This window comes from Phoenix dactylifera, chromosome 5, assembly GCF_051530095.1.
Source record: "Phoenix dactylifera cultivar Ajwa chromosome 5, Ajwa_hap1_PhDact_Kaust_v1.1, whole genome shotgun sequence".
In the NCBI taxonomy this organism is placed as follows: domain Eukaryota; kingdom Viridiplantae; phylum Streptophyta; class Magnoliopsida; order Arecales; family Arecaceae; genus Phoenix; species Phoenix dactylifera.
Genome location: NC_143194.1, coordinates 1,351,893 through 1,377,180, shown reverse-complemented (window position 1 = coordinate 1,377,180; position 25,288 = coordinate 1,351,893). Strand labels below are relative to the sequence as shown.

General features: G+C 43.5%; 1 protein-coding gene across 6 annotated transcripts in view; it reads right to left on the bottom strand.

Annotated features, from left to right (window-relative positions):
- LOC103696967 (putative ubiquitin-like-specific protease 2A) overlaps window positions 1–24,437 on the bottom strand; it is a 38,341-nt gene extending 13,904 nt beyond the window's left edge. For 2 of the 6 annotated variants that reach the window (XM_039129548.2, XM_039129550.2), the window contains exons 1-9: window positions 23,941–24,437; window positions 19,748–20,031; window positions 19,556–19,649; window positions 19,428–19,480; window positions 15,812–16,006; window positions 15,636–15,711; window positions 11,266–11,371; window positions 9,931–9,999; window positions 1,183–1,314 (exon numbers count right to left, since the gene is read on the bottom strand). In XM_039129548.2, the coding sequence (XP_038985476.2) occupies window positions 1,183–1,314; window positions 9,931–9,999; window positions 11,266–11,371; window positions 15,636–15,711; window positions 15,812–16,006; window positions 19,428–19,480; window positions 19,556–19,649; window positions 19,748–20,031; window positions 23,941–24,085 (1,154 nt within the window). In that variant the 5' untranslated portion in view covers window positions 24,086–24,437. Of the gene's footprint in view, window positions 1–1,182; window positions 1,315–9,930; window positions 10,000–11,265; window positions 11,372–15,635; window positions 15,712–15,811; window positions 16,007–19,427; window positions 19,481–19,555; window positions 19,650–19,731; window positions 20,032–23,940 lie in introns of those variants that run through there. The other 4 variants (XM_039129549.2, XM_088721277.1, XM_088721276.1 and 1 more) reach the window with 3 other exon arrangements.
- Between the last annotated feature and the right edge of the window lie 851 nt (window positions 24,438–25,288).

The following is a 25,288-nucleotide window of genomic DNA, read 5'->3' as shown; positions in this document are numbered from 1 at the left end:
AGGACATGCATAGGAACGGATGCACTAGCAAGGAGTCTCATGCTTAGCTGTGAAGCATGCTGGTCAGGCACTGCACGGCGTATTCAGGTCCTTGCAGATTGGCACTTTAATCCATGTGCGAAAGGAGATCCTTGACATTGAACTAGGCATTCTGGTTCATCATGGTGTCATATATCAATAACACAAATAAAAACAAGTATATGAAAATAATCTTCATCATGATCTACTAATTCATGCCTCTCTCTACATGGACGATTGAAATGGTCAAGGATTTCGAAAGTGAATTACAGAAAGGCAGCATTATCATGACCATAAATAAGAAATTATGCCAAAGGGTTTTCTCCCTTTCAACCGGCTGACTTTTCTTGTATCTGGTGGCAATGCTAACATTAAACCTCATGATTCAGACTCAGTTAACAAAAAGCTTCAATTTAGCAAAGACTACTGGGAAATTTATTATAAAACAAACTTCCCAATGTAAATTTGGAATTTCATGACATGATTTATGAACTTGGAATACCTATCATTAAAATGTAAGTATGACTATGGAACTTCTGAAATACACATTTATATGATATCATGAAAAGACTACTTGCCCATGTAAACAATCTCAAGGTCAAGAACATGCATCCAACTGTGGTTAGTCCTGTTCCGCTTGTATGTCCTCGTTGAGAATTACCTATATTTTAAGAATAACCAATCTTATGAGGTGGAGGTCAGCTGGTTCAACTGGGGAGAGGCTATACCTTAATGGCACTATTTACTTAAATAAGCAACAATGGCTTCTATACCAATCATGCTCTTATTACTCTCATGGTTACATCAATGTGGAATGCTGAAAGAAACCTTGCAGATTAGAAGTTCCAACCTGCCATCTGACTTTGTCCAGACGACGTTTTTGAGGGGCAAAGATAATGCAAACATGGAGCCCTATAAAGATTCCTACATACTTGTTAGGAAGCTTTTTACCTACTAACCATCAAAAAATACTTGGGTGCATGTGTGAGTGTATACAATAATCCAAGCATCAGAAAAATCGAAGTCATCCAAAGAACCTAGATCAAATTAATAACATGATAACTGATCAAGCTTCAATTGGTCATACAATGAAGAACGATCCTTACAATACTAACATTCAAAAATTTGTAACTAAAAGTACCAGAAGCATTTAATTACACTTACTTGATATAAAAGTCAATAATGGTGTCATTGATGAAAGTTTCTGGTTGTAACAAGTCAATATCTCTTTTACTTATAGAGACAGCATCAGGATCTCCTTTAGGGTAGATGACATCTTCAAAGGGCTCCACAACTCTGAGAAGTCCACATATCTTTTCTTTTTGAGCAAACAAGTCCACAATTTTTTGTAGTATTAAAGAAACAAATTAAATGAATAAAAAAATATAAAGTAGTAATGAACTGTCAAGGTCAAACTAAAATCAAAAATATAAACTACAAAAGGTTAACAAATTTCTAAGCTTTAGATAAAACTATGTTGTGACTAATGGTATCATCATGTACAAATATCAAAATAGCCAAGTTCCCCCCATTCAATTGATAAGTCAAAATCAATCCAAATCATGAAGTAGCATTTACTTTAGCAAAAGAAATTCACAAGATGCATGAGTTGAACCTAGCTAACTATATAGCGAGGTTATAAGTTCAGGCGCAACAAATCCGCTTTGGCCGAAAGTTAGTGGTTGTGGCTAAGACCGTAGTGAAACTAACCCCTAGTATTGGGTTTTGCCAATTTCATCCAGATCTAATTGCCTTTTGTCCAGTTTCGGTGGTTTCAGTCAGTTTCAGCTGAAACTGATCGAATCTAATTATAAGTGCTCTTTATTTCTTTTATTTAGTATTTACTATTGCATTGGGTTCATTTGTATTTGCATACAGGGTATATTCATCATAAATGAACATCAAATAACTGAATGTGAGAAAATTAAGACTACTAACAATGTGCCCAAAGGAAAAGTAACATTGAGGATATCGGCACTGACTTTTGACAGTGAAAAATTGACACCAAATCGAACAGTCCACCAAAATTTGTTATTTCTGCAACTGACCCCTGCTATGCTTCCACTCAAGCCAAAAACAAAACCATCTAGGATTCAAGAGCCTCAACATTAAAAAAAAAAATTGATGTCTTAGGGCTAAATTAAAATCCATGACTAAAATTAGAGCTTTAAATGTAAATTAGAACTTCACCAATGGAGAGAGAATTACCAGACAACTCTACATCAGATCCGAATTTATGCAATGACCTCTCACTTTCCAATAATGTCATAGAGAAATCCTTTTCTCTTTTTTATTGCATATAAACCCTTACCTTATACTAAAAAAAACACTCTCCCAAATTAATGATGCTACAATTTTATCGCCACAATTGTGGACAACTCCTTCCTCAGTTGCATTAGGATCAGAAGATCAATCAAGGATTAACGATTCGGTCTATCCCAACAATATCGTAGTTGATCAAAGATAGACAAGGTCGTGGGACCATCTGTGACCCTGAATCTCTCTAAAGCACGTTATCCTAGCCACATAAAACTCGGACAAAGTAGGATGGTAGTGTTCTGACACTTGGGATGGCTTGGCATCATGAGACATCATTTTCTCAATTTATTTTTTTTCTCTTCATTCTTGTTGCTAAAGCTTGTTTCCGTCCATCTCATTCAATGCCTTTTTTCCAAAACCAAACCAAGATGGGCCCTACTACCATAAATCCTTGCGATTGTCATCTCATCCATGACATGTTTAAAACCTTTTGATCTACGTGAACTACTAAATGTACTCACACCCTCGGAGAGACGGGTGGAAATAGGCCCGAGCTGACAAGGCCTTTCAGGCCAGGCCAGTTTCCAATGAGTTTCGGGCCCAACTTGAGGAGGTTTTGGTCGGACTTTGGCTAAATTCCAAGCCAAAATAGGTTTCGAGTTAGGTTCATATTAATCTTTGGCTGAACAGCTAAGCTTGGCCTAAAGCCCATTCCCGAACACTGAGTTCGAAGCCCAAACCCAAAAGCCATTTTGATTAATCATCAACCTAAATAATCCTAACCACCTCCTCTCAAAACATCATTGCCCTTACCTATGCCCCTCTCAATCCCCAAAGGCACTAGCTCTCTGCCAGGCCCTTGTAGCCTCCTCCCCTATGCCCTTGTGGCACCTCCTCCCTGAGGTCCTCTCAAAGGTTGGTTCCTCCCCCGAGCCTCTCTCCTCCCTTCCCCCTCTCTCCCCTCATAAAAACTTGAACGGGGGCCGACCCAATCAAGAGGTTCAAGTCATCAGGTCAATGACCTGACCTTCGAGTCAACTGACTGGATTGAGTTATGAAAAACAAAATATGCAATAAACCTTGAAATATCTAATATATATTATTAGAAAAATACGTATAGTTCGGGATATTTTTTTAATAGTATCCTTTAAACCACATGGATCTCTATTTTATAGTACTCTTCAGTGTAGCTACAAGAAATAATCATAAGTCATCCCTTATTATCAAGAAAATGTTCATATATGATGTAGAAAATATTTAGAACTTGCTAATATTTTTAGAGAAGTTTTAAAAAATCAAAATAAATAAAATGAAATATTGTTTTGGTTTTGTATCAATGGTAAAAGAATTAAGTTTTTATGTAAAGAATTTTAGAAGTTTTTTAAGTTATTTTAGATAGTAAGTGTTGCTGGTGGTCCAAACCGAGAACGATTGGCACAGCGGTGTGAACGGGGTTCCCTTGGAGTTGGGTTGATTGCGCTCCACCTTCCACCGGGAAACCTGCAGGCAAGCCTCGCACCACCACTGGGGTAGTGGGGGCCCTCCGACGATCAAGTCAGAGGAGATTGAAGGAGAAGGAGAGATAGTAGTAACGGATAAGAGAATACTCTGGAAAACCTTTGCTTACCCTCCCCCTCCCCCCCCAGCCCCATATATATCAGGCTGGGGGGTTTTTCCGGGGATTCGTCATCGTGTGGCACGATGGGGCTGCCACTGACATGGCCGTTACAGGGCGTCGTGGGGCAGCGCTGGGTACGGCCCTGGCAGGGCATAGTGGAGCTCCGCTTTGTACGGCTGTTACAGGGGATCGTGGGGCCGCGCCGGATACGGCCGTTGCAGGGAGTAGTGGAGCAGGGGGCCGCGGCGTGCCTCAGAGGAACAGTCTGTTGTTGTCGAGAGATTGCCGACTCGGGGTCGGATGACTGGATCAGGGGGCAGCCGACTCGGGGTCGGGCTGCGGAGCCGAAGATATCCGACTCGGGGTCGGATTGCTGGATCAAGGGGCAGCCGACTCGGGGTCGGGCTGCGGAGCCGAAGATATCCGACTCGGGGTCGGATTGCTGGATCAAGGGGCAGCCGACTTGGGGTCGGGCTGCGGAGCCGAAGATATCCGACTCGGGGTCGGATTGCCGGATCAAGGAACTGCCGTAGTCTTCCTGGGCGCGCGTGCCGGTCACGTGGGGCATGGTGGCTAAATTCCCCCGTAACAGTAGCCCCCCACTTCCGAGCCTGGAACCAGGAGGAGAACGGGTGAAGGGAGTGATGCTTCGAGATTGCCGCCATCCCTCGGAAAGGCGCGCGCGCTTCGAGCTCCCCGCCTCCTTTATGGCGTATAGCGGTTGTCGCTGATCTGGCCGTCTGCGGATTTCGGCGGACATCCTTCCTCTTTTTAACTCTTGGTAGCGTCTCGCCGACTCCTAACTCTTGAAGTTCTTCCGGCGCTAGGCCAGGCATCCGAGGGTTATGCCTCAGGAAATTCTTCCGGCACTAGGCCAGGCATCCGAGGGTGAGGCCTCAGGAAATTCTTCCGGCGCTAGGCCAGGCGTCCGAGGGTCAGGCCTCAGAAAATTCTTCCGGCGCTAGGCCAGGCGTCCGAGGGTCAGGCCTCAGGAAATTCTTCCGGCGCTAGGCCAGGCGTCCGAGGGTCAGGCCTCAGGAAATTCTTCCGGCGCTAGGCCAGGCATCCGAGGGTCAGGCCTCAGGAAATTCTTCCGGCGCTAGGCCAGGCGTCCGAGGGTTAGGCCTCAGGAAATTCTTCCGGCGCTAGGCCAGGCGTCCGAGGGTTAGGCCTCAGGAAATTCTTCCGGCGCTAGGCCAGGCGTCCGAGGGTTAGGCCTCAGGAAATTCTTCCGGCGCTAGGCCAGGCATCCGAGGGCCGAGCCTCGGGAGATTCCGCTCGTTGGTCGGCCAAGGCTGGCGCAAGCCGAGGCGACCGGTCGGGGCTTCAGGCTAGTCTGCTCCCGGGATGATCATCGGGTTAGCCTGGCATCCGAGGGCCGAGCCTCGGAAAATTCCGCTCGTTGGTCGGCCAAGGCTGGCGCAAGCCGAGGCGACCGGTCGGGGCTTCAGGCTAGTCTGCTCCCGGGATGATCATCGGGTTAGCCTGGCATCCGAGGGCCGAGCCTCGGAAAATTCCGCTCGTTGGTCGGCCAAGGCTGGCGCAAGCCGAGGCGACCGGTCGGGGCTTCAGGCTAGTCTGCTCCCGGGATGATCATCGGGTTAGCCTGGCATCCGAGGGCCGAGCCTGGGAAATTCCGCTCGTTGGTCGGCCAAGGCTGGCGCAAGCCGAGGCGACCGGTCGGGGCTTCAGGCTAGTCTGCTCCCGGGATGATCATCGGGTTAGCCTGGCATCCGAGGGCCGAGCCTCGAAAAATTCCACTCGTTGGTCGGCCAAAGCTGGCGCAAGCCGAGGCGACCGGTCGGGGCTTCAGGCTAGTCTGCTCCCGGGATGATCATCGGGTTAGCCTGGCATCCGAGGGCCGAGCCTCGGAAAATTCCGCTCGTTGGTCGGCCAAGGCTGGCGCAAGCCGAGGCGACCGGTCGGGGCTTCAGGCTAGTCTGCTCCCGGGATGATCATCGGGTTAGCCTGGCATCCGAGGGCCGAGCCTCGGGAAATTCCGCTCGTTGGTCGGCCAAGGCTGGCGCAAACCGAGGCGACCGGTCGGGGCTTCAGGCTAGTCTGCTCCCGGGATGATCATCGGGTTAGCCTGGCATCCGAGGGCCGAGCCTCGGGAAATTCCGCTCGTTGGCCACGCGCCTGTCGCTTGCCGCTCGACGGGATTTCTCCGTGGCCAGCTACGATCGTGTTTCTCCTCCTCTCCAAGCGTCGCCTGGGGAACACTGGAAGGGCATTAAATGCTAATTGAAGCGTTACCTGGGAAATCGGATCGCCAGTTGCTGCTTGCAAGGAGTGTCAGTTAAGCGGCCGCGATACGCGCGCTCTTCGAGGCGGATGCGGCCTGGGCGCGAGCGGAGATACGTGGGCCGCGGGATACACGCTACCCGGAGTGTCCTGCATGAAGAATGCAATTAAGGAGAACGACTCTTAGGAGATCGTGGGAGGATACGCCTCGAGAGCCGGAACGGCTCCGGATTCGGTGCGCCCGCCTTTATTGGAGCCGCCCGCATCGGAACGACCGGGGGGCCTCAGTTCGGCCGGGACAGCGTCACCAGTGAATCCGATGAGGGGGGTGGATGTTTTGTGCAACAATTGTCCGGACAAGCTCATCTTTTGGAAGGCCTCGTAAAACAAAATATCGGCTGAGCTTCCACTATCAACAAGAACACGCCTTACATCATAGTTTGCCATAGTGAGGGAGATCACCATGGCGTCATCGTGGGGAGTCTGAACCCCCTTTACATCCTCATCAGAAAAGGTGATTACACTGCCGACCCTCTTGCCTCTTTACGACGGCCATCCCTGATGCTTCCGCCGAGCCCCCTGCGTTCCTCACAGGCCGAGAGCAACCCCCAGTGATAGTATGGATCACGCCCGCAACGGGTCGGTTCTGCTCCCGAGGCTCCGGAGGAGCCGGGTCGGCCGGACGCGGGTCCGCGGGGGGACGTCGGTCGCTCACATATCGACCGAGACGCCCCCGACGGATGAGAGCCTCGATCTCGTCCCGAAGCTGGAAGCAGTCCTCCGTGTCGTGGCCGTGGTCTCGGTGGTACTCACAGTACGCCCGAGAGGGCCTCTTCCCAAGGATCTTCCGCATCTGTCTCGGAGCCGGGAGATCCTCCCGCCCCTTGATCTCCATAAGGATCTGGGCCCGGGGAGTCAGGAGAGGGGTGTACCGGTTGAAACGTCGAGGCGGAGAACGAGGGCGTGGGGCGCCGTGGTTCCTCGCCGGCGACGGGCTTCTGCGCCGACGCTGGGGCGTCGGGCTCCTCCTCTGGCGTGCCTCTTTTCGCCTTTTCTTCCCAAGCTTTGGAGGGATCTCGGCGGCCTCCTTGCTCCGGTGGGCGGCCGCCTCCTCGGCGTCCGCATACTGGTTCGCCCGGGACAACAGCTCCGGGAAGCTCCGTGGCAGGCGTTTATCCAGGGAGAAGGTGAGTCTGCCCTTCCGGAAGCCACGCTTCAGGGCTGAAAGGGCCACCTCCTGACTCAGGTTCCGGACCTCCAGCGTAGCCTTGTTGAAGCGGGTAAGATAATCCCGCAGGCTCTCTCCCTCGTTTTGCCGGACATCAAAGAGGGAGTCGGAGACCAGTCGCCGCCGGCTACTGACGGCGAAGTGAGTGATGAAGAGGCGAGTGAACTGGTCGAAGGACCGGATCGAGTCAGCCTCCAGCCCGGCGAACCACGCCCTCGCCGGGCCACGGAGGGTTGCCGGAAAAGCTTTGCAGAGAAGGGGATCTGATGCTCCGTGGAGGAGCATGAGGGTCCTGAAACTCTCGACGTGATCCCGAGGGTCCGCCGCCCCGTCATAGGGCTCGATCGCCGGCATTTTGAAACCCGGCGGATTCGGGGTCCGCAGGATCCTCGAGGCAAGCGCCGGCTGGGAGGAGATCTCCAAGTCGGCGAAGGGATCTTTGGAATGGCCCTTCAGGACCTGGAGTTGTCGGTGGAGATCGTCCACCCGCCGATCCAGGGAGCGCGACCGGTGGGTGGGAGACAAGGAGCGGCGAGAGGGAGACCGACTGGAGCGCGGGTTCCTTGAGGACTGGGGGGTCTGGGAACGCGCCCGGGCCCGCCTCTCGTACCCCGCGCAACTCCGATGGGAAGGTCCCGGCAGAATGGAGCGTGCTCGAGAATCCTCCTCGCACCGGCGCTCCTCCCCATGGGAGAGGAAGGAGCGCGGGTTGAGGAGGGCAGGCGAACGCTCAGGCAGCAGCGGCTCCTGAGCCCGCTGCGGCGCCCGGGGCATCGCACCCTGCAGATTCTGCACCGCCTCCGCGAGGGTGCGAACCTGCTGGGCTAGCTGGTCGAACTGGGCGACTTCGACCGTCTGAATGGGCGGTGGGGCGGTGGAGTGTTGCCGAGAGCGTGTTGGAGATGCAGCGGCTTCCCGGCCAGAGGCGCGAGAGGCCCCGCGACCGGAAGCATTGGAAGCTCCACGACCACCTCGCCGTGCCATTACGATCGCTCTAAGATCCGGCCCTTCCTCTAGCGCCAACTGTTGCTGGTGGTCCAAACCGAGAACGATTGGCACAGCGGTGTGAACGGGGTTCCCTTGGAGTTGGGTTGATTGCGCTCCACCTTCCACCGAAAAACCTGCAGGCAAGCCTCGCACCACCACTGGGGTAGTGGAGGCCCTCCGACGATCAAGTCAGAGGAGATTGAAGGAGAAGGAGAGATAGTAGTAACGGATAAGAGAATACTCTGGAAAACCTTTGCTTACCCTCCCCCTCCCCCCCCAGCCCCATATATATCAGGCTGGGGGGTTTTTCCGGGGATTCGTCATCGTGTGGCACGATGGGGCTGCCACTGACATGGCCGTTACAGGGCATCGTGTGGCACGATGGGGCTGCCACTGACATGGCCGTTACAGGGCGTCGTGGGGCAGCGCTGGGTACGGCCCTGGCAGGGCATAGTGGAGCTCCGCTTTGTACGGCTGTTACAGGGGATCGTGGGGCAGCGCCGGATACGGCCGTTGCAGGGAGTAGTGGAGCAGGGGGCCGCGGCGTGCCTCAGAGGAACAGTCTGTTGTTGTCGAGAGATTGCCGACTCGGGGTCGGATGACTGGATCAGGGGGCAGCCGACTCGGGGTCGAGCTGCGGAGCCGAAGATATCCGACTCGGGGTCGGATTGCTGGATCAAGGGGCAGCCGACTCGGGGTCGGGCTGCGGAGCCGAAGATATCCGACTCGGGGTCGGATTGCTGGATCAAGGGGCAGCCGACTCGGGGTCGGGCTGCGGAGCCGAAGATATCCGACTCGGGGTCGGATTGCCGGATCAAGGGACTGCCGTAGTCTTCCTGAGCGCGCGTGCCGGTCACGTGGGGCATGGTGGCTAAATTCCCCCGTAACAGTAAGGTTTTGAAAATATCCAAATGAACCAAATGAAGTGTGCTAACTTTTTTGATTTTATATCAAAGAGCAAAAAACCAATCCTTTTATTTTAAGGATTGATTATGAAATATGGTAATGTGTATGAAAGAACTCTGACATATACTTCTAAAGTATCACAGCAAAAAACATCTGAATTCTCTTATAATGGTTAAGTGATTTGTGTAGTTTTGAACAGGCAGAGGTTTGAATCTAGGGATTACTATGTTTTTTTTATATAATTATCTAGACCTGGTTAACCTGGTCTGGATAGCGCAAATCATCAAGTTTTCTCTTTCACTACTCACTAGATACCATGTTCCAAGTGTTAAATGACAACCATGTACCTCAACATAAAAGTTTCTTTTTTTCCTACATACTGTGCATTAACAAAATGATACAGAACTAGGAATGCATGTTAGAAATAGGTCTCATGTATGCACAAATGAGAGCATGTATGCATGTCTCCCAACACACACACAATTAAACCAATCTATGTATATAGACAAGCTTACACATAGCTGTGCAAGCTCTTATTTGCTTCCACAGACACACAGTATGTGTGTATGAGTGTGTTTAAATAAAATTTATATATGAGCAGTGGATATCAAAAATTCCTAACCAAACAGCACCAAAAGGAAATAGGCAAGCTGATACGAATCACACTCACTCGATAAAGTATTGTCTTGAAAACAACATATCAGAAACCAAGGCGTCATCTCCCCCCACCAGATCATCACTGAAAACACAGAATCATGAGTTGCAAAAAAATAATTAGATAAAAACATGCTGAGTTTGATAATCTTTTAAGGGGAAAAATAATTATATATGTGATAGCTAACAGATCTTCATCTGCAGGATAGAGCACTATCTGAAAAACACAGCATAAAATTATTGTGTACTATCAGTATGTGTAGTAAAATTATTGTTGATGCTACACAGAAACTCAAGAATGCATCAAAACATGTGAGGCACCAATAAACTTTATACATACAAATATGCATGCATACATACATACATACGTATATAAATACATACATATACACATACATGCGTATGTTCATACATATGTACATATATGCATACACGCACACACATATATATAAATATAGTATATGATTTCCTTAAAAAAATATATATATTGAAGTGCATCATTGCATTTATTACATTCACAGCTGAAACGTGTTGCACGGACACTAGCCATATTCAGCACAAACACAGTTGATTATTTCGTTTTTTATTGCCCATTTTTGAAACATCTTTTCATTCATTTTAATATATATATATATATATATATATATATATATATATGGGTAATTACTGTCAGTTCTGGGTCATTTTTACAAATTCAAGTTAAAGGAAGGGATTTTGACTCACATAGTAGCAGCAATCATCTAACCAAATTACTCATTCCAGTAATTTTTCAGATAGTCCAAAACATGTCAAATGCATTAGGTATTTGTGACTACGAAAAATACCTGAAATGCTACGACTGACTCTTGAGTGAGAAATTCAGTCTGATTTTTTACATGAATTTCTGGGAATTTTCGTTGCATTTTATTTATATTATTTTTTCTTATACTTTCGGGCTTTCCTTTCTGCTAAAATATTTTCAGACTCTCCATCAGAATCACCGAAACAGTACATCCCACATTTCCAAACAAAACCAGATATTCTAAATTCTGTAATATAAGATTTCTTATGTTACTCTGAAATTATTTTCTTAATTTTTCGTTATATTGTTGTGACCTTCAGACCAAAACTACAGACACAGATCAAAAATGCTGAAATCAGAACCCAGTAGGCCTGACAAAAAACAAAACTGTAACTGAGTTTCCAGAGCTTGGGTTTGAGGAAGAGATAAACTACATTATGTAGTTTATGGCAACAAATCCCACTGCTACAAAGAACCAGAACATAAATTTACTGACATAAAGGAGTTGGCTTAAATTTCCAAAAGCACGAACCCTTTTGTTTTCTAATAATTTTGAATCTAAAGTCTTACTTAGGAAGAACATTCCATATATCTCCATATCTCTCTGCCAGATTCTTGATTTTCTGCTCCTTCTCAAACCAACGCATATCAGCGACAGCAAATATTATTTTCACATCTACAAATAATTTCAATTTGAAAAGATCATGTTAGTCAACTCATCAAAAAGAGCAAAACAGGAGAGAGGGACAGAGAGAGAGAGAGAGAGAGGTTAGCATTAGTGAAAAAACAATGCGATAACCAGTAAATGGGAAAACAGCAATAAATGGAGTAGATATGATTGACAGGCTTCAGATAGATTTACAGGCACTAATAATATAATGACCTACCTGACTAACTACATTTGAAATCCATGCTTGCAGGATATGCACGTGCATAAATGCAGAAACATACATGAAGCATGGAGACAGCTCTTTCACTTATTCTATTTTCTTTGAACTACAATCTGAAGAGCAACATAGAATAGGTACCTAAAGATATCAATTCAAAAAATTAAACTTTGTGCAGCTTGAAAAGTACGCCTTAGCTCACACACAACCTGCTAGACCTATTTTTGGCACTCAGAGACATGGTCCAAAGCATTGAAAACAACGAAGACGACAGTATAGAGCTACAGTCAGACATATTTTACTCAAATAAATGCAGTATATAACTGCAATTCATACATAGTTTGTGAACATAAAACTAGCTGACCTTGCAGAATATTCAGGATTTATTGCCATTTTCAGAAGTAGCTGGCAAGGAAAGTGAATCATTTTTGACAGTCAAAACCAGTGTTCAGAAAAAGGGTTAAGATGCTGGTTGACCCATTTGTCCCGTCACCTGCCAGTCTTTATGGCTTGGGTCAGATGAAAACCTGAAAATTGGTAAAACCTGTTCAACCCAATGACCTGGATGGTTCAACCATTTCAGTCGCCTGATTGAACCAAGTTTGACATATCCAAGTGAACCAAAAATCAATAAACAAATATACATACACAAACAAACACATATTGACACACACAGAGAGAAAGAGAGAGAGAGAGTTTTAGCAAGGTCGATTGAAGCAGTGGACTAGGTCACTTGATCAGCAGCCATAACCAGCAAGAGTGAAGAGAACTAGGTAGATCTCATGGTGGGATCAAAGTATTGTGGTCAGATCTGGTGGGGATCAGCGCAGCATGGACTGATCTGTGGTGATGTCAGATGAAACCCGGCCACATCCAGTGGAAGCAGAGATGATGCAACAAGATTTGATGGAAGCCGAGGTGCGAGGACATGACCATGTGGAAACGGATACAAGGCAGCAAGAACTGGTGGGAGTGAGGCAGGAAGACATGATCTCGTAGGAGCTGAGGTGGTGAAGTGACAAGAATCGGTGGGAGGGATAGTGAGGGCCAGTACGAGGCGAGATCTCATGTGAGTCCTGGTGGGAGGCAGCGGTGAGACCTGGTAGGACATGAAGTCTGATGGGAGGTGAGAGGAAGCAGCAGGACATGGAGGCTTCGAGAACCTGGCAGAAGAAATCTCTGAAGGGAGCACTGGTACATTGGGAATCGTATGTTTGATGATATTTAAGAAAGCAAAAGCTTTTGGTTGGTCAAACTGTAGGTGAGCTACAATTGAACCAGAAAGTGGTGACGGCCATAATGGCAGTTGCCACTGGGTTCTGAACATTGGTCAAACTCAAAACAGCTACTAGCAATGATGCATACTCCTCTAAGCATTGACAATCCATATGTTATTGTGTCGAAGGGAAATGATCATACTGTTCAAATGTGTTCTAACGACATAAGAATCATCTACCTAGATCAGCTCAGGACCAACAACACCAGAACAATTTACCAAACATAATAGTGTCTCTCGCACAGTCTCCTCTAGTTGCTCATAAACACAATTGGTCTATCTTTATCCTGATCCATAGCAAACAGAGAAACCACCTCACACAGAAGCACTTGAATGGCTTGGTATTAGGGGTTGCAAGCAGGTCAGGTCAAACCAGATATGGGTCAGATCGGGTACAAATTAGGTCAAAAATATGTCAACCCTAGCACAACCTGTTTATTAAGCAAGTTAAAAATCTAAATTCAAATCTAACCATAATATTAAATAGGTAACCTAACCCAACCTATAATGGGTTAAATGAAGTTAAATGAGTTAAATGGGTTAAGCATTGCCCCTACTTGGTATACATTCATTACAATCAGAGGATCATATTGAAGTGCACTAAAGAGGAAGTGGAGTTGACGTACAGTGACCTACTTCATTATGCAAGCGAGGCCAGAGTGGATGCAAAACAATGGCAAAACGACACATGCCACGTCTAGCTCAGCAACCACAAAGGTCGGAGGGCTCTGTTTTTGAGACATCCTCCCAAAGATTTGACAGAGAGATGCTAAGAAGAGGCCATCACAATACCCAATCTAGTCAAGATGGTAGGCACAGTCAATCCACCTTCAAGAGCCAGGCATGCAAGGAAATCCAAGGAAAGAAGGTTGCTCCCCAGGAAAACAAGAAAGGGAAAGGAACGGGAATGGCATTTCCATTGGAAAGAGTGAATGAGGAGCCTGTTCACTATTATTCGAAGACTAGTATGCCCTTAAATGACCGATTGCCCAGATCATCTTACGACACCAATGATGATGACGATAATAGTTCAAATGACAATACATCTGATGGTTAAGGAGGTATAAGGGACATAGCACGGCTGCATATGACCCGCGGTCTTAGGGTCTTCAATTCATCAGCGAGTCTCACTTTAACCATGCCACAAAGGATAGAGACCACGATACACAACCTGATAGAGCCCACGAGGATACCATTACATACAAGAGACCGGCCCTCAAAGTCATCTGAGACACGGCGCTACTGTTGTAGATCATCTTGCACGTGGAGTAGAATTCCTAGATACATCTGAATCTGAATTGTACATCGAATCCTATTTCATACATCCAACCTATGATCCATATGGATATCCTTTGTCGGAGGCATCATATTCGTGTACTACCCTCCATAGCCTCGAACAACTAATGGATCAAATTTGGTTGCCGCGATCTTCTGATGGCCAGCCCAGTATCAAACAAAGAACCGGTATCAAGGTGCCCATCCAGCAAATGCAAGTTATGGGATGCAGAAATATAGGACATATTATCTGGAAACTTAGTATAATATCTCAAGCTTGGACTATGACCGAGTTACCAACATTTATGAGGGGCATAGGCACTACAAAATTTTAAAAGTCAGTACATATTTTGTACTTTTAGTCTATTATTTTATTATATGTATATTCAATTACATGTACTTTAATTATACTTCAAATTCATTTGATGACAAAAAAAAGACATCAAAACAACATTAAAATCCTAAATTAAACAACCACATTGATTCAAATAATAATTGAAAACAACAAGATTGAAAGAACGAAAAAATAAAGAAAATGGAGTACTAGTTAGATGACCAATAAGCTATAGTCATACCATACCATGAGACGGTATGGCACCAAGCCAATACCGTACCATACTAGTCATCGACCGATACAGCACCTGGTACCAGTTCGATGGACCTTGATCTGATGAGGTTAACAAAACTAAGGCTTCAATCTCGGCAAAGCCTAGAATAGCCTAATAAGATGTTAAAGAAAGCTCCTCAAGAGCACCTAGGAGAGGAAGCCATATAGAGAATCTGATAGCATAAATAAATAGTCAAATGGCATTATTCCTCATCCACCACTCAATGTTATGAAATTTCACAGATGTAACTAGAAGCAGAGTGAGCTTTTCAATCTCCTCTTTCAAAGTCTTCTTCTAACGTTTGGAAACCAAATTTACATGCTCTAAAGTCTGAACAATGAAAAGTCATAGGAAACATACTGAAACAATTATTTGGACTAAACATGTTAAGCAACCAGACAAGCAACAATAGACTTTTAACATTAATCAGTTATTCAGTGATACTATTACAACTTACAGATCAAGCTACATAGCAATTTCCCCTCTCACCTAATGTGGTCAAATATGAATTCTTGAAGCGCCATAACATTCACAGACAGTACATAACAAAAGATAAGAGAATTTTCATATATTTAAGAAAAGAAATTTTGGATTCGTGTTGTTTGACTAGCTAGGACTTAACGTATCAGCTGCTTAGCAGTCACAGGCAAAAGTAGACTCAGTTAGCTCTACATAGTCCAATCTGGATAAACAAAAGTCCACTTATCACTAAACTGAAATTTTAATTGCAAACACAAATTGATGAGAATCATAAGAGGAAAAGGCATGGAGGATGTTGATGCAATTACATAGATGATAAAACAAGTGATTCGAAATAAATAAGGCAATTTTAAGATAGAAGAACTGCCAACGGATGGAATCAGGAATGAAAATATTCCGAAAAAACAGGCATACCACCATCCTTATGAGGTTTCTCAATTCCAGTAGCATCTGTTGCTCTAAGACGAAGTTTAACCAAAGCAGCTTCAACCTATAATAATAAGAAGATTATATCACCAAAAATCAAAAGCTACTACTTATGGTGCAATACCCAATTTGATTTCTAAATCAAAGGGAGCAGCAATACCCACACTTCCGCTCCATTGGCGATGAATATAAATGATATCAGCAATTGCACATTCTAAAACAAGTTTTTCATTTCCACTGGCATCTGAACACTCGATCTTAATGCAATCTGCAAAGAAGGTTAACCGAGATTCTCCATACAACATGTCCTTATATATAACATAATCTGGGAAAACTATGACATTCATGTCATCATCCACCTGCAAGCCACGAAAAAAGAGCATTAATCAAGTATATTGAATGATGGTAAGAAATAAAACAAATAAGAATATACAGAACTGAAAAGGTTCCAAAAAACAATAAGATCAGCAACTAGAATATATGACCAATACGATCAAAGATAAGAATGAAAATTTAACAGCACAATTAAAAAAATGACAATAAAACATCCTAGCAATGGTAATTTTCATTACAAACTGCAAGGTACACCATCAAGAACAGCAAGCAACGTTCACTGAACCATGTTGAACGGCCAGTTTGAGGCGTACCGTACCAGATCAATCAAGAACTGGCACAATTCAAGCTATTAATTCGAGATGGCCTGCTCGTAATTCGAATCTCCCTTGGATCAGGATATTCGAGAGAGCGCCCCCCAATAAAACATCCTACCAATGGTAATTTACATTACAAACTACAAGGTATGCCATCAAGAATAGCAAGAAAGGTTCCCCAAACCATCACGAATGGCCGGTTCGGGGCATACCAAACCAGATCGATTGGGGACCAGCACAATTCGGGCTATGAATTCGAGACAGCCCGCTCGTAATTCAAATCTCCCTTGGCTCCGAATATTCGAGAGAGCGCCACCCCCCTAACCACTCTCAATGGTCCTCTCTCTCTCTCTCTCTCTCTCTCTCTCTCTCCCCTCTTCGTTCCTCCCTCCCACCCTCTCCCTCTCCCTCTGTCTCTTCCCTTCTCTACAGTTTTCTTTGTGTCAATGCGCCCCAGAACAATACGATAAGGACCCATACCATGCCAAGCCAGTCGCCAGCTAATACGCCCTCTAGTACTAGTTCGGCAAACCTACATGGCAAGCGTTATCCAAAAACTTGGCAAGAGCACTCAAATGTCCAGCATGCCAGCAAACACAAAACCAGACACAGTACTACTTGAACTTCCAGGATGCATGACAGTTGTACCCTCAACTAACCTAAAATGCCTCAATTCCATATAACCAAACATCAAATATAATTTCTTGCCTACAGTATTCAATATACGCATTTCAATTAATGCAGCTTGTTCAGACTGATTTAAACAGAGGATGGGTAAGAGAGTCTGACTGTATAGCTAGTAAAAAAGCATAGCCTCCTGGCTGATCAGTCAAAGAAAAAAAAACTGCACCTCTAATGAGCAGAAAAATCACTTCATCTCATATACCAATTTTTTGTTTCTAGGTCACATTGCCAAGTGCAACTGTATTTCATCAAAACCAGGTACACCTAAGGAGTGGGCTATTGCACCACAAATAGCACCAAACCTTGGTTTGACGGAATGCCTCAAGATTGACAAACTGAATTCCACGTTTTGGAACTACATCATCTTATAAAATGGATCTAAGTTTTCCTCTTACAAGAACCCATTCCAATATATAAATTCAACATGCCCGCCTAGAGGTTGACTTTTATATCCGGCATTGCATCTGTTTTGAAAACTCACTACTATCACAACTTCGTCCATATCACTTTTAACTTGAAAAAAAAACCCTATAATTAAAATATATGACTCAGTGATCCTGGATCCAGATATTCTACAATCAGTGGAAAAAGAATCATAAGATTTATCATCATTCATTTTTATATAGGCAATTTTTGTTCCCACTATCTACCAATTGAAGAGCAGTCACTTTCCTAGTACTGAAGTTAGTTTCATTTTCCACCCTTGCTTCGTGTAGCTGTCAAGTTCACGCCCAAAAGTTCTCCTTTTATCCTTTTCTTTCCACTTGGGATGATAAACCCATGGACTGATGAACACAATGATTTAATGCCTGTAGTCAGCACTGAGTTCCATCAGAGACAGAGGATGAGCTCCATCAGTTTAAGTTCATCAGCTTAAAGTGATAGTGCACCTATCTCTGATGGATCTCCACGAGCTACTTTCTCTAGTATTGCAGATAATTATGTTTTGGTGGGTTGATAAACCCATGGATCCCATCAGTTCGATCCAGATGAATTTCACCACTTAAAATTTGCACTGGATTTTTCATGCCATAAGTCAGAATGTCAGATAGTGTTATATGGAAGTCTAGGCAATGAAAAATCTCTGACAGTTGCCTAGATATTTGTGGAAGTGCAGTGGTATGTTGTAGTTTCCCTAGGCTGTAAGTAAGCAGAATGGTGTATAATTTTAGTGAAAAATTGCTTGCAAAAAGAATTAGTAAGGTGTTGTCAAGGATCCTTCCCAATTTTTATATTTTAATTAATTTCTAGTATATGTTGTGAATCTTACAAATAGAAACTTGGAAGTGGCATCTTCACAATCATCAGTAACACTAGCAAGGCAGAGTTCCACCACCTTGTCATGGAAATTAGCAGCATGCAGGAAGAAAAGAAATGAAAACGTCAAATATGAAACTTCAAATGGGGTGGTGCATTTTTCATCAATGGATAAAAGGAAAAGTGTTATCCACTATTACTGGTATTGTTATATCAAAATCAAGGAACATGGCTAATGAAGTGATAAAGGATAGACCATGAAGTATATGCATTTAGAAACAACTCTAACTCCAAACCTACGGGGCATATGGGTAAAAGGGATATTCAAAGTTCTGTAAAAAAAAAATTAGGCTGTGTTTGGCATCGCCATCACTTTTTGTTTTGAAAAAATTCAGAAACAAGAATTCTGTTTTCATTTTTTTCAGATTTCTGACAACAGAAACATGTTTGGTAATCACTACTTTTTTTAACAACAAAACTAAAAAAACATGTTTCGTAAACAGGGACGGAGGTGGAGGCGGCGGACCAAGAGGCACTTGAGGATGCGATCAGCCTTGGAGAAGCCAGCGACCATTGCATGAGGGCAGTTGGAAAAGGCACAGACGAGGGCAGAGGAACAGAAGAGGGAGCGGAGGACGTGGGTGATGAAGGTCTCAGTGGAGGTGTCGAAGAGGCAGAGGGCGTTGCGGACAAGAAAGTCAGCAATGATGGAAGGGGGAACATGGGAAGCACGAAGGTCAGAGATGAGGATGCATGGGGTGATGAAGAGGGCATCATCGGACGAGCAGAAGGCAGTGCGGTGGTGGAACAGGAGGTTGCTGAGGAATCGGAAGGAGTTGAGAAGGAAACCAAATAGATGAGGAGTCGGGGGGAGTCAAGACGCACACGTGGAACGAAGCCTAAAAAGTCACTTCTAAAAATTGTGGAAGTGAGAATTTTTCACTTCTACTTTTTTCAAAAATAATGGAAGTTACTTTTTTGAATAAAAACAGGGCAACCAACCATCTTTTCTGCATCGAAATTCGTGTTTCTACTTTAAAAAAGAACAGGAATACCTTTAGTTACTCATGTCCTGGATACCAATCCAGGATAACAGGAATAAATATCAAATATATTATAATGAATCTTGTTCAATAAAAGTTCACCAGTGTATTGCCCCAGAATGACAGTCATGAAAAAAAATTCTTACCATATCTCCATATGTAGTGCAACAATTATCTGAGAACGGGGGCTCTAAATAACCTGACATTACAAAGTAAGTTGTCATGAACTAGGTATTAAGCAATAACAACAGAAGTTATATTAGTAAAAGCTGACCTTCATTCTCAACATCAGAAACTGTAGTTGATGGAGATTCAGATTCTGACATCCAGCTCCCTTCATCATCTGAAATCACATCAACTGCTGTTCCCTGACAGAAATTTCAATATGAAAACCTAATGAGAATATTAAAAAGCCAGAATAGCACAAAAGATTCAGGTCCATGAATTCACTGAGAATATTGAATACATCAGATGGAATCTCTGGGAATTCTTTGTCGCCTACAGAAGGTATTGTAAGACTAGAAGTTCTTGTAAGAGTTACAGGTTCATTTTCATCTTTGTACATATGACCATTCTCTTCACAACTTGTTGAAGATGCCATAAATTCATCCAACTCGGTTTTCCCATCAATAGAAGCCAGATTTGTTTGAGGTGTCTCTACAATACATGACTCTTGGGCATTCTCTCTTTCATGCAAATCTATACAAACAGTAGACACATCTGTTCGCTTTAAATTCAAACCTGAGTGGACTGCAACAAAGATAAAAGTATGAAATGAGCGGGAAGCAGCAAATTTACTGATAAATCATCGGCTAAAACAAAGTTCATTTTTTCAAAGAAAAACAGAATTAGATAAATTAAGAAATTTCAATAACTGTTTGCTTCTAGTGATCATCATAAAACTACCCAACTAATAGGCAGAGAGCCAAAACATAGTGCATCGAATAAAAGTGCCAAAAAATCAGGTTGGAGTACAATAAATAATTGACAGAAAATATATATTACATGAACATCAAATGAGAAGAGTCCATAAAGGACCCAAGATGCTCAAACTAGAAGTGCAACACAAAGAATCCCCTTAATATTTTACTAAAGATGACAATCAAGCATTGCCTTGTAAGAATTCAGTCTTGCCACATATGTAACAAATGAAGTTGGTAAATGATTGACAGATGGAGACCTCTAAACCACATGATTATAACGCATGATCACCAGAGACAGCCAATCTTTGAGATGATGAGTATTGCATCATAACTAAATATCAAAACTAAAAAATCATAGGCACCTACTACAGCATTCTGCTAAGGGAGTATTCTCTAGTCAAGAATCCGCTCTAAGAAGGTTCGGAGATTTGTGAAGGATTTATAATTGAGGGTTACAACACCAATGATAACATATTCTATTTCATGATGAAAATTGTATATTATCCAAAATTATATTTACCATAAACTTGCTAAAAAAGACCATTGAACAAAATTGAAAGCACAGAAACACCGAAAAAGAACCCTCACACCATAAAGATGGAATTGATTATGAAGCATGGTTCAAGGAAAGGTTTCAGTAAATAGGAGATGGGGAGATCCTTCTCTGAGGAACTCTTCATCATGGGTGAGAATTCAGCTGATCCAAGCCTGGAAAACCTAGAATAAGCCCAAGAAATGAGCTTGGACAATGGATCTCCACTCACCAAAGGTGGTGGCGTCCAAGAAGGGGGGTTTCTAAGGATTTGGTCAAGAAACAAAGGATGAGGCCATGCATGAGAGGGTTAAAGAAAAGACTGGAGAAGAATAGAGGGGAGAGGATAGGACATGATCAACATTGATTGAGAAGATGAAGAACAAAAATTTAGGGCAGGGAAGATAGATCGAGAGTTCATGCTCAATTTGAACAGGAGTAAACCCCCAATTTATCCTCCCTATATAGCCGGGACAGAGCCGGAAACATCACTCGCAAGTCAAAATAGTTATACCCAATTTGTTCAAACCCCCAATTTCACAAGAACTCTGGATTGAAATAGTGCATCTTGCTGATTTTGTCCTCATTTAAATTTTGTTAAATCCAAAACTTCCCCTTAGCAACAAATGAACTTAATATTATATTTGATAATAGTAATTACATTTTTAGCATAGCACAATATTTTCATATAATAATATGTAATGGACCATAGTGTATCATTAACATTCTATTGATATTATCATTACAAATATTAACATCATGTTTTTATAGCATGTTAAATATTACCATGAGAGTATGTTAATACATATATATATAGACATAATAAACATTGTCACCAACAATAGGTTCTGCCATTATTTGTAATGCATTGTAATAATAAGCAAGGTTCGCAATACTATACAAGTACCATGTTGCTATAATATCGAGTCGGTTTGGCATAACAACACACGGTACGCCCATTGTACCAAGTATCAGTTTGCTTCTAGTAGGTATGCCTGATACAGAAGGGGAGGCACCAGTACAGAAGTGTTACCCCCAAGAGTCCCATCATGTTTCCAAATTGAGTATAAAGGATCAAGAATCCAAGAGTTAAGAGTTAAGATCTAGGGAGCACAACATAAGTTGTTGCCTGATTTCCCAAAATAGTAGTTAAAATGCATACTAACAAACATATCGGCCAACTAAAATATGTGATTATACAAAAACATCAATAATAAACGGTTAGAAAAAATAGCATTACTGAGTTGAACATGAGCGGATTGGGCAATTCTCACATTTAGCTCATTTATTTTTCAAGCCAAAATTCAGCTCTTCTGCTAATTGAGTGAGCCCTGTATTAGCCTAAATTTCCAGCTAAACATTAAAAAATTATCATAATAAAAATATTGACACAAATTATAGCAATGATATATTATACTCATGTTGTAACATTAACGTAGTATATTATATCAGAGCTATCATAATATTTTAATGATTCATTATATTACTTATATTATAATATCTAGCAATGTAAAACATATAATATCATGAATCTATAATTTTACTTATAAACAATTAGTAAGTTATAAATTATATTAACACTAGCATATGGATTTGTCAAATGCATGTTTGAGAAGAAAATATATAAAAAGAAAATGAATCCAGGTCAAGGGCAACGAAAAAGATTGGAGGTAAATATCATGGGTGCTAGACATGGTGACAGGTGGGGCACTAGTGGTTATTTCAAAAGATAAGGTGGTCCAAAAGGGATGAAAAAGATGAGAATATATAAGCGGTGGCTATGGAAGATATAACAAAGGAGTTGTCATCGAAGATGGCTAAAAGAGAGCTTAAGGATAGATAAGCAGCCAATGATAAAGCCACTAGCATGAGGCATGCAAACTAGCAACAAATGGAGTAGAAGAAAGCTACCCAAGCTAGAAGCGAATGGAGGTGGATTGTTTCTCATGTTATTTGGGCGAGGAGATAGGGACGACGGAGAGGAAGATATAGGGAAGGAGACGAGGGAACCTAAGGGAACTTCTTATACAAGAATTTAATAGATGGAGTCTGAAAGAGAATGGATATGAAATGCCCTCGACAGAATTTCGTTCACCTATAAAGTGGCCTCTACAAGAGGTAGTTCTTCAAAAATGACAATAAGATTTTTTTCCTCTTTTAATATTGGATACCTGTTACGATATTATTCAAAAATGTCAAAAGTTACTAGAATATACTCCTCTATCCAAACAAACCCTCAATGGGCCTTTGTATTATTTTGTAGTAAATAATGAAATTGACAAAGTTGATTAAGAAAAAAGTGAGTTCTAAACAATAATAAATTGAGCTAGGCAATAACCTATTAGCAGCATTCCTTCTAAGTTCAAGAACTTTTCAGTTTGAAACATGGGAGGTGTTCCCAAGTGTTTGGACATGGATAATTTCAGTAGATGGATCTTCCCTTCATTCCTCCAAAAGTATAAAGCCAAAAATCATATAAGAAAACAAAATTTCTTTATTTGGAAAGGCAAATCACTATGGCTCTAACACTTTGACTTGCTAGAGATAATCTTTGGTAGATAGATCTATGAGGTACTTACAATGTAACTCCAAACATGAGATGTAGTAGTAATAATCCCTCATAAAACAGGCCGAATTTCCATCTCATCCAAAGTTGACCCCAAGTACCCATACAATGAACATCATCATGTCTCCGATGCACAGGTCACTTGCACAAATTGCATGAAATTCCTCAACAATGGAAAGCCAAAATACTGGGGACTCATAAACAGATTTAAAAGAGGTCAACATCCAGCACATCAATGCTTGTAAGGATGTGTCAGGGGCCAAATTTTACTGTGTGAAGGATCAGGTTTTTCTAGTTTGTCGACTCCAAATTATCCATAAGACAAAAGTATAAAAGCTGTCCAACCGAAAACCTAGATTTTTGATGGTGCAATTGATAAACACACTGTTTAGCACATACCAGAGAGTTTGCCATGTTGACTCACACAGTTCTACCAACATACTAGGAAAAATAACGTTTTAAACAGAAAGAAACCATAAACTTCCCTTTCTAACTGCAATTGGTCACTCGAATCATAAAAACACACAACACCTATGGTCTCCGGATTCGCAAAACGGTTCAGAAACGTAATTAAGCAACAGAATGAACTGATTAAAGTCGAAATTAGGGTTACGGGTTTCGAGTGGGAAAGAGCATACAGGCCTCAAGGAACTGATACTTGGTGTCTGCTTCCTTCAACCTGGACTGGATTCTGGCCGCGAACTTCCCGGACGCCGCCTCCACAGCCTCCTCCTCTTCGTTGAAATCGTAGACGGCGAGATCCTTCTGCAAGGAACTCCTCATAGCCGGCAACAGTTCAGCTGATCGGAGCCTGGAACCCCAGAATAAACCCTAGAATCGGGCCCCAGTCGACGGATTTCCGCTCGGCGATGGTGCTAAAGGAATCCACGCTAGGGTTTTGGCCGAGAAAGAGAGGGACAGGAAGGAAGACGAGGATAGAGAAAAGGAGAGAAGGAGAGGAAAAGGATCGCCTTCTATTCTAGGGCATCGATCGAGAAGAACAAGAAGGGCGAGGATCGATTAAAAAGTGAGGGAAGGATAGATCGAGAGGGGCACGAAATTTGGAAAGGTATAAACCTGATTTTACGGGTCGGGATGGTTGTGCCCGAGGACACAGTTAGGTCAAACCCCGTATAAAACCCGGGTCCTTCTAACTCGAAGATCTTGTCCCCGTCCAATTTTTCATAAACCCAAAAATACCACTCTTTTAAATAAAAATTACAGTTTCAACCAAGTTGAGGCCTTCTTGCTTGTTTTTGCTTTTTAGAAATTTGCAAAATGACCCCTCCAATTTCCAAAACGGTTCTCGGCAGCTGGCCAATGGCACTCACCCACTAATTCAAAAAAGCAAGATACCTTCGCTCTCTTCAAATATCTTCAAACGTTTTGTCCTCTAATCCCCCAATTTCAATCATTCCGTTCCAACCCTCCGCTTCCGTCCAGTGAATACTAACGTTTATTAATTATTTCTCACCCTCTTGGAACTATTCAAGAGAGATCCCTTCCTTAAGAGACAGAGAGAAGAGAGAGATAGACGGTGCAAGGTATCGACCTTGATGCCAACCATTTGAGAGAAGAGAGAGAGAGGGAGGGAGACTAGGTGGCCTCGATCAGGATCAACGCCAAGGCTATGTAGCCCCTGTCATGTGGAAATGAGGGGGAGCGAGAGAAAGAAAGGATGAGAGAAGAGGGAGCAGGGGGCGGTCGTTGGTCAGCTGTGCTGACCACAACGAGGGTGAGAGAGAGAGGCAAAGGAGGAGGAGGGGGTAGGCAAGGCCCTTGGTTGTCGACTTATGGCACAACTGCGGGAGGAGAGAGATGGAGAGAGGGGTAGAGAAGCAGAGAGACAAAGATATGGAGGGGGAGAGAGAGAAGAGGGAGGGACGAGAGAGGTTGGGAGAGGAAAAAAGAAACGAGGTGACGACATTTATTAATGACAGAGGGAGGAGGGCGAGAGAGAGAGAAAGAGAGAGGAAGAGGAGGGAG